Source organism: Triticum urartu, chromosome 1A, assembly GCF_056163025.1.
Source record: "Triticum urartu cultivar PI428250 chromosome 1A, HENAU_Tu73, whole genome shotgun sequence".
In the NCBI taxonomy this organism is placed as follows: domain Eukaryota; kingdom Viridiplantae; phylum Streptophyta; class Magnoliopsida; order Poales; family Poaceae; genus Triticum; species Triticum urartu.
In genome coordinates this window covers 730,467-742,836 of record NC_141873.1, presented here as the reverse complement: position 1 = coordinate 742,836, position 12,370 = coordinate 730,467, and the positions used below count along the sequence as shown (strand labels likewise).

At 49.7% G+C, this 12,370-nt stretch overlaps 1 protein-coding gene across 1 annotated transcript; it reads right to left on the bottom strand.

The window, feature by feature from the left end:
- Positions 1-10,334: 10,334 nt before the first annotated feature.
- LOC125541101 (large ribosomal subunit protein bL28c) lies at positions 10,335-11,896 on the bottom strand. Its single transcript, XM_048704584.2, has 2 exons — positions 11,656-11,896; positions 10,335-10,904 (listed from the first exon to the last, which is right to left on the bottom strand). The coding sequence occupies exons 1-2, from the start codon at positions 11,834-11,836 to the stop codon at positions 10,672-10,674; spliced, it is 414 nt and encodes a 137-aa protein (XP_048560541.1). The 5' UTR covers positions 11,837-11,896; the 3' UTR covers positions 10,335-10,671.
- Between the last annotated feature and the right edge of the window lie 474 nt (positions 11,897-12,370).

Genomic DNA, 12,370 nt, shown 5'->3' with positions numbered 1-12,370 from the left:
CGGAGCGGAAGCAGTCCTGCCGAGTGATCTACTTCACAATGCACCCCGGGTCGAGCTTTATACCGAAGATGAAGCAGAACAAGCCCGGCAAGACGCAGTCGACCTCCTGGAAGAAGAAAGAGAAATGGCTATGATCCGATCGGCCATTTATCAGCAAGACTTGCGTCGATTCCATGCCAGAAATGTGAAGAGTCGTGCCTTCCAAGAAGGAGATTTGGTCCTCCGAGTGGATCAACAGAAACCACACAAGCTCGCTCCTACCTGGGAAGGTCCCTTCATCGTCACCAGAGTCCTCCACAATGGAGCGTATCACCTTTACAATGTCGATCGCCAGATCGATGAGCCACGAGCTTGGAATGCAGAACTGCTCCGCCCCTTTCACACTTGAATTCTCACTCGGATGAGATGTAATAAGAAAAACTTCTGTAGTCTATTTATCAAAGACAAGAGTGTTACAAATTTTCCTATAATTGTTGTTGCTTTTGTTTGCGTGTGAAATCCCCCAGTGGGTGGCTTAGCTGCGAATCCGTTTCGCCTAAGTTTGTAAAAAAAAAAATCCTACCGAGTGGCGAGCCAGACTCCCACTCGGAGGCTTAGCTGCAGCTCAGTGCTCACCTAAGTGTTTAAAAATCCTATCGAGAGGCGAGCCAGACTCCCACTCGGAGGCTTAACTGCAGCCCAGTGCTCGCCTAAGTGTTTAAAAATCCTACTGAGTGGCGAGCCAGACTCCCACTCGGAGGCTTAGCTGCAGCCCAGTGCTCGCCTAAGTGTTTGAAAATCCTACTGAGTGGCGAGCCAGACTCCCACTCGGAGGCTTAGCTGCAGCCCAGTGCTCGCCTAAGTGTTTAAAAATCCTACCGAGTGGTGAGCCAGACTCCCACTCGGAGGCTTAGCTACAGCCCAGTGCTCGCCTAAGTGTTTAAAAATCCTACCGAGTGGAGAGCAAACCTCCCACTCGGAGGCTTAGCTGCAGCCCAGTGCTCGCCTAAGTGTTTAAAAATCCTACCGAGTGGTGAGCCAGACCCCCACTCGGAGGCTTAGCTGCAGCCCAGTGCTCGCCTAAGTGTTTAAAAATCCTACCAAGTGGTGAGCCAGACTCCCACTCGGAGGCTTAACTGCAGCCCAGTGCTTGCCTAAGTATTTAAAAATCCTACCGAGTGGTGAGCAGATCTACCCCACTCGGAGGCTTAGCTGCAGCCCAGTGCTCGCCTAAATGTTTAAAAATCCTACCGAGTGGAGAGCAAACCTCCCACTCGGAGGCTTAGCTGCAGTCCAGTACTCGCCTAAGTTTGAAAAAATCCTTCCGAGTGGAGAGCAGACCTCCCACTCGGGGGCTTAACTGCAGTCCAGTACTCGCCTAAGTTTTTAAAATCCTACCGAGTGGAGAGCAGACCTTCCACTCGGGGGCTTAGCTGCAGCCCAGTGCTCGCCTAAGTACGGAACACATCCCAATCCGCAAGGACGACGAGGTGCAAATCAACTGCTACCTTCTCCTTCGGAGTTGCACCACAAATACAAAGTTATTTCGAGTGAAGAACAAGTTCCACTCGACAGATAATTCATGAAGATATTCAACGATAAATCAAGTTCAGATAAGATCCAAAGGTTCTAGACCGCAGATCAAAGTACTTGAGCCTCCAGCTCGACAGAGTTTAACGGTTACAAAATCCACTCGGCATTCCGAGGCAAATTTAAAGTGAAGCATAAAAGTTTTTATTCCTCAGGCGGAGGACTGGAAGGGGCGACGAACTCGTCCAAGTCGATCCCGTCTGCAATGCGAGTGGCAGCAGCAATGAAAGTCTCCATGAAGTCTTGAAAGTTGTGCTTCCTGGTATTGGCAACTTGGATGGCGGCCAACTTTTCTTCTTGCGCCTCCTTGCAGTGGACGCGGACCAGAGACAGAGCGACGTCAGCGCCACATCTAGCAGAAGATTTCTTCCATTCCGCCACTCGATCTGGGACTTCATTCAGTTGAGTCATCAGGGACTCGAGGTCATTCTGAAGCGTCGTCCTAGGCCAGAGCGATGTGTCGATCCGCGACATCGCAACCTTCAACCGAGCAAGATAGTCAACAACGCCGGCAACACGAGATTCCAGTCGGAGCACGTTCATAGTAGCCTCGTCCTTCACTGGAGAATTGATGGGGTCCAAGTCTGTCTCCACTCGACTGGTCTCCTCTTCAAAGTTCTGGCAGAATTCTGTAAACACAATTCAAGGATAAGTCAGTGGCTCTACGCAGGTTTGGTAACTGCAAGTCAGTCGGGCCGGAGTAATTACCCTCGAGCATGACGAACAGCTTCTTGGTGAGTCCACTGAGATAAGCCTCCAGATCGTTCCTCTTCCCCGCCAGTTCACTTGCCTTGTCATTCAGAGCTATATTGCCATTCTTCAGACGGCTGACCTCTTGATTAGCCATGTCGAGAGCAGTTTTCAGCCTGGAGTTTTCCTTTTCAAGAGTACCGACTGAAGCCAATTTTTCTTCAGCAAGCTTCGTTCTGTTCAGGGCCTCCTTCTGTGCTTCGGCAAGGTCTTGATCCTTCTTCTTCAGAGCCTCCTCCATTTTGTCTGCGAAATAGCAAGTGAGATCAACATCGAGGACGGCCAGAAAGAAAAGACAGTCGACAAAAACTCACCAGCCATACCTTTTGCTTCGTCCCTCGCCTTCTGCAAGTTCTCCTGAGCAAGCTTCAAGTCAAGGTTCAGCTGGATCTGTTTGTTCTCCAACTCAGTGTAGCGAGCCACAAGTTCGTAGGATTTCTGCAAAAAAATCAGTCGACAGACATCCAAGATAAGTTGCTTCCGAGTAACCAAGAGACAATGATGGCGTTTCTAAGACTACAGCCGAATCAAAAACATTCGACAGTAGTCTCGGGGACTACACCCAGTGGGTGCACTCAATGTGCCCCGACTGGTTCGACAAAAAAAAATTGACTGCCCGCAGTCGACCGTGTACAGTTCCATTCGACGTGGCCTGACCAGACCGAGTGAAGAAGTTCAACTAAAGCAACACAATATAAAGACTACAGTCGACTGCCAGCAGTCCACCGTAGTCTCGGGGACTACACCCAGTGGGTGCACTTAGCGTGCCCCCACTCGTCAAAAAGATTAATAGACACACCCAGTGGGTGTACAGATATAAAGATCTTCGGAAAAGAGATTCTTCAGATAGCATATCCTAACAGAACAAGCGGTGAATCGACTGACCTGGACGTTGCTCTGAAGAGCTGAGCTCGCGTCATAAGCTGCTTGGCTGGCTTCCCGAACCACCTTCACTTGCTCCATCATGATCCCCGCCTGGCGTATAGCCTCTTTAGCGGCACCCACCTGGTCCTCAGGGACGTGGTGTGTGGCAAAAAGCGAAGGCGGATTTGCAGTCGACGTCGAAGGCCGGACACTCGTCAGAGGTTCAGCGAAGGTCACAGAAACCCGAGCGGTATCACCACCCTCCCGGACTGCGGCCTCAGGCGCCGGAGTAGTTTGTGGGGTCTTGCCAGCCGGCACCCTCCTGTTCCTTCGCGCCATCAGCGGCACTTCGTCGTCATCATCAGGGAGGTCAATGACATGAGGAGGAGCTACAAGAAAAATCCAATCGACTGGAATTATAAGAAATCGTCAGTCGACTAAAAGCAGAGCATCAGTAATCGTACCGGGGTTGGAGGTAACAGCGTCTTCCCTCTCTTGATCATCGTCCTTGGCGGAGATCTCCGAGGTGGCAGCACTGCAAATTTCGAAAGTCAGTCAGCTTATTCAATGAGTCGACCAAGAGTCCGTCACGTTCGACAAAGGAAAACAAATTCTACTATTACCCATAAATGGTGGGGACAGTCATCCTCATCTTGGGCAGAGCCTTGGGCGGCTTGGACGGCGTCGCGCGTGGGTGCTTGGGAGCTTTTTCTGTCGGCGCTGGAGATGAGGTCCGAGGGCGCTTCGACGACTGCCCAACAGGGACAGTCGCCTTACCACGTTCCCGCGCAGGGTCGTGTGTAAGCTTGGATCGCCGTTCCGAGCGGGGAGGTTCGACTTCTTCCTCCTCCTCTTCACTGGAGTCGTCGTCATCATCCCCCTCTCCTTCGCCGTCAGATTCCCACTCTTCTCCCCCGTCTCCACTTTCGCCTCCACTCGCCTCTCCTTCCTCGGCCTGCTCCTGTGCTCCATTGGGCGTCGAGTACATCTCAGTAGTGGCCTAGAGGACAACAAACAAGACAAAAGTCAATCGACTGATCCAAAAAGAACAAATAAAGAAAGCAAGATCACAGTCGGAAACGCAAGGTCAGACCTTATCCACTTCGAATGTTTGGTTGATTGGAGGAATCCTCCTGGCTCCTCGGGGGTTGTCCTTGTTCCCTGTGATACTCGACAGCCACCCTTCCAACATCTTGTCAGTGACCTCCTCTGGGTGAATCCGAGTGGTGTCTTCGAGACCCGAGTACAGCCACATCGGGTGGTCACGAGCCTGAAGCGGTTGGATGCGCCTCCGAAGGAAGACTTCCAACAAGTCCATGCCAGTCACACCCTCGCGGACAAGCTGAACCACTCGACCGACCAGCACCTTGACTTGCGCCTTTTCCTCCGGCGTCACTTTCAGAGAGCCAGGTTTTTGTGCTCGATTCAGAGAAAAAGGGGAAGCCCAGTCGACTGTCCTGGGGTCACCTGGTCTTTACAGTAAAACCAAGTCGACTGCCACCCACGGACTGACTCGGGAAAAGTGATAGACGGAAAGGAACTTTTTCCCCTCATCTGGATCGCCAGACCCCCGCACAGCTGGATCACCTGCGTCCGTTCGTCACTCGACTTGGCCTTCTTGACCGACTGAGAGCGGCAAGTGAAGATGTGCTTGAAGAGTCCCCAATGGGGGCGGCAACCCAAGAAATTTTCACACAAGGAAACGAAAGCAGCAAGATACACAATAGAATTGGGAGTAAAGTGATGGAGCTACGCTCTGAAGAAGTTCAAGAGGCTCCGAAAAAAAGGATGAGGAGGCAGAGAGAATCCGCGATCGATATGGGTGGCGAGGAGGACGCACTCACCATCAAGAGGCTGGGGTTCGACTTCTTTCCCCGGGAGGCGCGTAGATTCGTGGGGAATGAATCCCCCCTCGACCAGATCATCGAGATCATCCTGCCGAATCACCGACAGCATCCAGTCGCCCTAGATCCAATCCTTGGGCAGAGCAATCCTCGAGGAAGATCCGCTCCGAGCGGACTTCTTCCCCTTCCCCTGCACCGCCTCCTTCTTCGCGCGCTCCAGAGCCGACGTCTTCTCCTTCACCATCGTCGCCGGCGAAGCTCGAACAGACCTATGGCACCAAGGTGGGAACGGAGGTGGCGGAGGATCTTGTGAAGGAAGGGGGAAAAGTGAAGGCGCACTGTTCGGGGGTCCCGAGCCGGCATCTTATAAGAGGTCGCTTCCGAGTGGCTGACTGGTAGGCACAGGCAATCCCGTCAAATCCCGCAACGGGCGCGCGCGCGGTACGTGGCGAAAAAGGTGGCGCGGGGATCGAGGAGCTTCCGTCCTATCCCGTCCGATTGCTGCGGCCGCCCCCGTCCCGCGCGCTTCCCGAAATTCAAATCCCGCAAAATCCGCGGGCCGCAGAACAACTCGTCAAACAGAAGATCCCTTTCACACCGTCACTCGGAACTTCACAAGTAAAGAAATTCACTCGACAAGAGGCCAAGAATGGATCAAGGCGACTGAAAGAAGTTGACGACGTCATCCGTGACAATTGATCCAAAACAAGACGTTCATATAACATGAAGAACCAGTCGGAAAGATCCCCAAATCCTTCCCCACTCGAACCTCGATCCATTCGGGGGCTAATGATGAAGCTATGTACCTAGGATAGGGGCATGGACCTGTCCTAAGTACCCTACCCAAGGACATCCCTAGAAGAAGTCACCTTTCAATCGACTTGGAGGTATCCCACTCGACGGATTCAAGACACTCGACCACGAAGCAATCACTCGACCAAGATCCAACCACTCGACTGCCAGGAGATCTAAAGTCACCCTGCATGCAAACGGTCGGTCATTAAGTAGCTTTTATGGTCATCATAGCACTTTATTAGGGGCGTTACCAGTAACCCCCAGTCTTAATGTACTTTAAACCTTGCATTACTGAGGGCTGGAGGGGCCTGGCGAACTCTATATAAGCCACCCCCTCCTCAGTATCAAGGGTTGGCACCCCTATTATTCACACACACATAATTCAGTCGACCGCCTCCGGGCACCGAGACGTAGGGCTGTTACTTCCTCCGAAAAGGGCCTGAACTCGTAATCCTTGCGTCCTTACAACCTCTCCATAGCTAAGACCTCGCCTCTCCATACTTACCCCCCTACATCATTGTCAGAGTTAGAACCACGATAGGGGGCGCCCCACCCCTAGGGTTTCCCAACCCTAGGCGCAGGGGAGGCCCAAGGGGGGGCGCACCAGCCCACCAGGAGCTGGTTCCCCTCCCACTTCAGCCCATGGGGCCCTCCGGGATAGGTGGCCCCACCCGGTGGACCCCCGGGACCCTTCCGGTGGTCCCGGTACAATACCGGCGACCCCCGAAACCTTCTCGATGGCCGAAACTGGACTTCCCATATATAAATCTTTACCTCCGGACCATTCCGGAACTCCCCGTGACGTCCAGGATCTCATCCGGGACTCCGAACAACTTTCGGGTTACTGCATACTAATATCTCTACAACGCTAGCGTCACCGAATCTTAAGTGTGTAGACCCTACGGGTTCGGGAGACATGCAGACATGACCGAGACGACTCTTCGGTCAATAACCAACAGCGGGATCTGGATACCCATGTTGGCTCCCACATGCTCCTCGATGATCTCATCGGATGAACCACGATGTCGAGGATTCAATCAGTTCGTATACAATTCCCTTTGTCAATCGGTACGTTACTTGCCCGAGACTCGATCGTCGGTATCCCAATACCTTGTTCAATCTCGTTACCGGCAAGTCACTTTACTCGTGCCGTAATGCATGATCCCGTGATCAACCACTTGGTCACATTGAGCTCATTATGATGATGCATTACCGAGTGAGCCCAAGAGATACCTCTCTGTCATACGGAGTGACAAATCCCAGTCTCGATTCGTGCCAACCCAACAGACACTTTCGGAGATACCTGTAGTGTACCTTTATAGTCACCCAGTTACGTTGTGACGTTTGGCACACCCAAAGTACTCCTACGGTATCCGGGAGTTGCACAATCTCATGGTCTAAGGAAATGATACTTGACATTCGGAAAAGCTACAGCAAACGAACTACACGATCTTTGAGCTACGCTTAGGATTGGGTCTTGTCCATCACATCATTCTCCTAATGATGTGATCCCGTTATCAATGACATCCAATGTCCATAGTCAGGAAACCATGACTTTCTTTTGATCAACGAGCTAGTCAACTAGAGGCTCACTAGGGACATGTTGTGGTCTATGTATTCACACATGTATTACGATTTCCGGATAACACAATTATAGCATGAACAATAGACAATTATCATGAACAAAGAAATATAATAATAACTATTTTATTATTGCCTCTAGGGCATATTTCCAACATGAGTACCTCCTCACTCATACGTGCAGCTCTTTTCGTGCTCCCCACAAGTGGAGAGGTGGACCCACCTCTTTCTTCTTGGTCTTGTGTGGGTTCAACCATCGATGTTTTTTGTTACTCCTTTCCACAACATCTCGATCAATGTGGCCACACCTCCTAGTTGAACCTGAAGCTAGTTGAGCAAATGCAGGTAAAAACAATTCATCATCTGTAAATTGTTTGGTTGTCTGCATTGCAACAATGGTAAGATTAGGGCTTGCTATTTGTGCTTCCAGGGTTTTGCTCACCCCCTTTCGAACATGGTGGCCTTACCACCAAAATGCACCAGGCACGTCACATACGAACAATGCTTCACAAGAGGCATCATGTGCTACTACAAGCATAAGTTCAAGACAGCAGGGACATATGATGCCCTTGCACGGCCCCGGGGTCCTGAATCCAGCTAAAGTTTAAAGGATCATCAACAACAGACGGGTAGACAAAAACCGACCAACTGGAGGGCATGCTGGATGCCGCCCCGGTAGCAGTGCTCCTGGCACCTCGCCTTGCACATGATCGAGCTGCTGGTGTTGTAGACCCGGACCTTGAAGCCGAGCCTGGAGAGCCGCAATACGAGGAGGTCGCCGGGGGACGATCCTGTGAATGCGACAAAAGTATTGCCAGCCCTTCCCGAGGACCAGCTGCTCGTGCAAGTTCTGGACCCGCACCTAGAACTCGCACCATTTTTTAGCTGAGAGCCTTACGACGCAAGGAGGCTTAAGGACCAGCCATTGCTTCGTTATCGCCCTCAAGGCTAGCTAACGGGATGACGAGCATGGCGATATCTTCCTCGTCCTTGATCTGCACGTTGAACCTTATCGGCTCTTGCTGTGGCCGATCCTCAGGCTAGGATTTTGGGTTAGGATTTAGGTGACTGTTGGCCCTAGAGATAAGAGTGAAGAGATGAGATTTATTTAACAAATCTTTTATTATTTAATAAGGCTAATATCACCTCATATCCAAACGTTTGGGTAGCCACCCAAACGGACTCTGAATCGCACGAAAAATTCGATGTGCGACCTTGATATATAATATAATACTATAAGATCATTTTGACAGCATATGTTTTTGGTTTGTGCAATAATTTATAAATGGTCTCACAATCACGAAATAAAATATATATGGCTAGCGAAGGAGGGAATCCCCGGGCGAACCTTTGATTCGTGAGAAGCCTCATTATTGATTGCTCGTGATGAACACGACTGCATCTTTACTTCATCATTTACTCTGTTTCTTCTTTTTTTACAGGGATGCAAACAACCCCGAAAGTTTCTCAAGATTCCATCTGCCTCTGTTTCCCTGCTACGAGCAAAATGTTTCAGACAGAGATGTGGTGGCGCCATGAAGGTGAAGCAGCAGCAGCACGCAAAACAGAGAATCTTGCAGCAATGTACAACTTGTGTAAAAAATTGCTAGTTTATGTCGCTTCATGTAAAAATCGGACGTACAACTTGTGTTATTCGCAAAAGGAAGGGTGCGTCGAATAGACACCGGTGTCGAGCAGCCCGATGATGACTCCTTTCCCGTAGCCGGCCTCGCTCCATAATCCCGTGCCGTTCCTTAGCCCAAGGAACTCCGGCGTGTGCGTGGTCATTAGCTGCAGCGTCCGGTCCGGGAATGCGCGCACGAACCCCGGTTTCTTGGCCACCGTGTCGAGCTCGACGTCGGTGAGCCTCGCGGCGAAGCCGCTGAACACTTGAGTGTGCGAGTGGAGAAGGCGTGACTCGCTTGCCGAGGAGGTCGGCAAGAAAGACTCGTGCCACCGGCGGTGGGCGTCTTCGTCGGCATTCGATAGCTGTGGCTCGACGAGCACGATGTAAGTACAATAAGCAGAGTTTTTCGTGGCATTTTGTTGTACCCTTGTTGCGGATGGGCTGAGATAGCATAGTGTAAGCGTAGGAAAGAGGGTGGCGAGCAAGAGAAGTGGCGGGAAGAGATTCGTAATCGACGCCATTCCTCAAGCCACACTCGGCTACACGATGAAGATGATGGGGGGAAGGGTAGGGATATCATCAATCACCAGGAGGTCTTTATACATGACGAATGATCAATATGTTTTGTCTTATTTTTGGCATTTGTTGATGAGTTCATAAATCCAGCGCATGGGGTAACACATAAATGACTTGAATTTGTGTTAAATCTGGATGATATGACAATGTTACGTGGGATTGCGGGGACATGGCATGAGTAATGTATCTACCCGGGTTTACGGTGCGGGGTGTGTGTGGGGGTAAAAGCACGTAATCTTTTCCGATTTTTGTGGATGATCTTGAATTCATATGCTGTAGTGTCGTTGAATATTTTGAAGGATTACTCAATACTGATGCCAAATTAACAGCTGCGGATTTTGCTTCCTCCTACGATGTGTTACCATCATCTCACAAATGACTAGTATCAACAGATTGTTGAACGGAAACAATCTTAATCTATTTTATTTATGTACTACTACTAAAGGTAGATCCAGAGTAATAAACTAGAAAATCGCTCAAAATTTGGAGACATGCAGATCCGCATTGATTCTCTGCAGCTTCGTTCTCTTTGTGCCGAAGCTGAACCAACAACGATAGTAGGAAGAATTCCTTTTTTCCACATCAATTTGGGAGCAACGGAGAGCTGCACAATCACATGTTGATCCACACTAGCAGTACTAAGTATGATGCTTAGCATTAACTGACTAAATTGCCAGCCTCTTAATTCATGTTTAGCTACCATTTCTCTGACTCGGATACTCCACATCTGAACCAAGAATCATAAAACATCCTTCCCTGATCAATCATAAAACATCAGGTTGGTTTGCAGCTGAAAGGCACAAACCAACTGCACAACTACATATACATGATGATGACGATGATCCGGTATGATGCTTAACATCAACTAACTCATCAAGGAAAATGGGCATTTATAAGGTTACTTGCACAAATCGCACTAGGAAGGAAGGAACCGACACAAAAGGGGAGAAAAGGAAAACTGGACATAAATCCATTTTGCATACCACATTACATTGAAATGGTTGATGTGAGGAAATCAAGAAGATGTTGTTGCTAGGAGGCCTTAACTATGGCTCATCGATCATTTCATTTCTTGTTGAGGTCGATCCCTGCCTTCTTGGCGACGGCGTCGAGGCCGTGCTTCTCGATGGTCTTGAGGGCCTTGGTGGAGAGGCGGAGCTTGACGTAGCGCTTGCCGGCCTCCCACCACAGCTTCTTGTACTGCAGGTTCACAAATTGCTGCTTCTTGGTCTTGTGGTTGGAGAAGGACACCTTGTTGGCCCGGTTCGTCTTCTTCTCCAAGAAGGGGCAGATCCGGCCTGAACCCACATCAGATTCAGATCATTCCTTCATTCATCAATGCCTCTTTCTTTCTTTCTTTCTTTCTTTCTTAACCATTGAATTAATCATTCAACTGGTAGATAGATAGATAGATAGATAGATAGATAGATACTATTTTTGGGAAGATAATAGTGCATGTATGTAAATAAATGTCTGTAGCTAAATAAAACAGGACCAAAAAAAGCACAAGCGATTCATATATATATATATATTTAGTCGAAACAGAAGCGATTCATTTAGCTTGACAATCACTCGGGCGAGGCTACAACTACTAGCATCTGACCACCACACCACTACCTAGGTGTGAGTTTATAGCCATCACCATCAACCATTGCAATTCATTCATTTTCAAGGCGCATCCAAAGAGAAGAGAAGAGCAATTCGGATATCTGCAACAATTTTGGACAGACAGTCTCCAGTTCCGGGCTCAGACCTCCATCTCATCTCCAGTTATGTACATACCCAATCCAATTATGTTATGGCCCTTGGAAGAAAGAAAGAATGTATGCTTTGCTGCCCAATTAATCTACCTAATGTTCATCCAATTAATCTACCTACCTGCCCAACTTTTGTTTCAAGCCTGAACTCAACTATGAAGAAGAAGAGCAGAGCAGCACAAGACAGAGCAATGCAACCCAAAATGTACACCACCGAGATCCGGCCGAGGGAGGACCAAAGTGAGGAATTAAAATTGCCAGGCCAGGGGAACAAAGGGAGGGAGGGACGTACGCGCGACGATGGTGTTCTTGGTGGGGAGGGAGACCGCGGTGGCCGTGGAGGTGAGGCCGAGGCTGAGGCCGGCGAGCTGCGAGGTGGCGAACCCGAGCGAGGCGTTGGCGCGGCGGAGCGGAGCCCTGGCGGCGGCGGGCATGGAGACGGTGTAGGAGCACATCATGGAGATGGACGCCATGGATGGATGCAGCGCTCTCACGGCGGAACAAGAAAGAAAAGAAAGAGGATAAGACCACGGCGAAAGCAAGAGGAGGATAAGAAGAAGAAACAAGGCGGGCCAGCCCACTCCCGCTCTGCGCAGCCCAGCACTTGTCAACTTTTTCTCCCCTATTTCAATATCCACATCACAGAAAAAATCAATCTCTCCCCTGCCTGAATCTCCACATCACGTCTATGCTTTGCAGGGTCATGCACTCTGCACTGATGGTCAATATGTTGCATCGATTCTGTACTGCAGGGTCTGTGCTTTGCAGGTCTGTCTTCCATGCTGCACCTTTTCTTTTTGTCGTTGGTTGCACACGACTGTTCAGTACGACCACTTCCATCATGTTATGGTGATCCATTCACGTTTGCATAGGATGGGACCTAAAAGCTAACATGAGGTAAATCAAGACTGATGTGGACTTTGTACTTTTGTAGTGCCTATATTTATAAATAAAATTTCTAATGTGTTTGTAACTTGACACTTCTGCTCTAATTTTTGGTTCTCAGT

Excerpts from the sequence above, each read along its gene's own strand:
- LOC125541101 (XM_048704584.2), bottom strand. The coding sequence starts at position 11,836 with ATGGCGTCCATCTCCATGATGTGCTCCTACACCGTCTCCATGCCCGCC. Across the intron at positions 10,905-11,655 it reads CAAGAACACCATCGTCGCGC|GCCGGATCTGCCCCTTCTTG; the intron begins GTACGTCCCTCC and ends ATGTGGGTTCAG.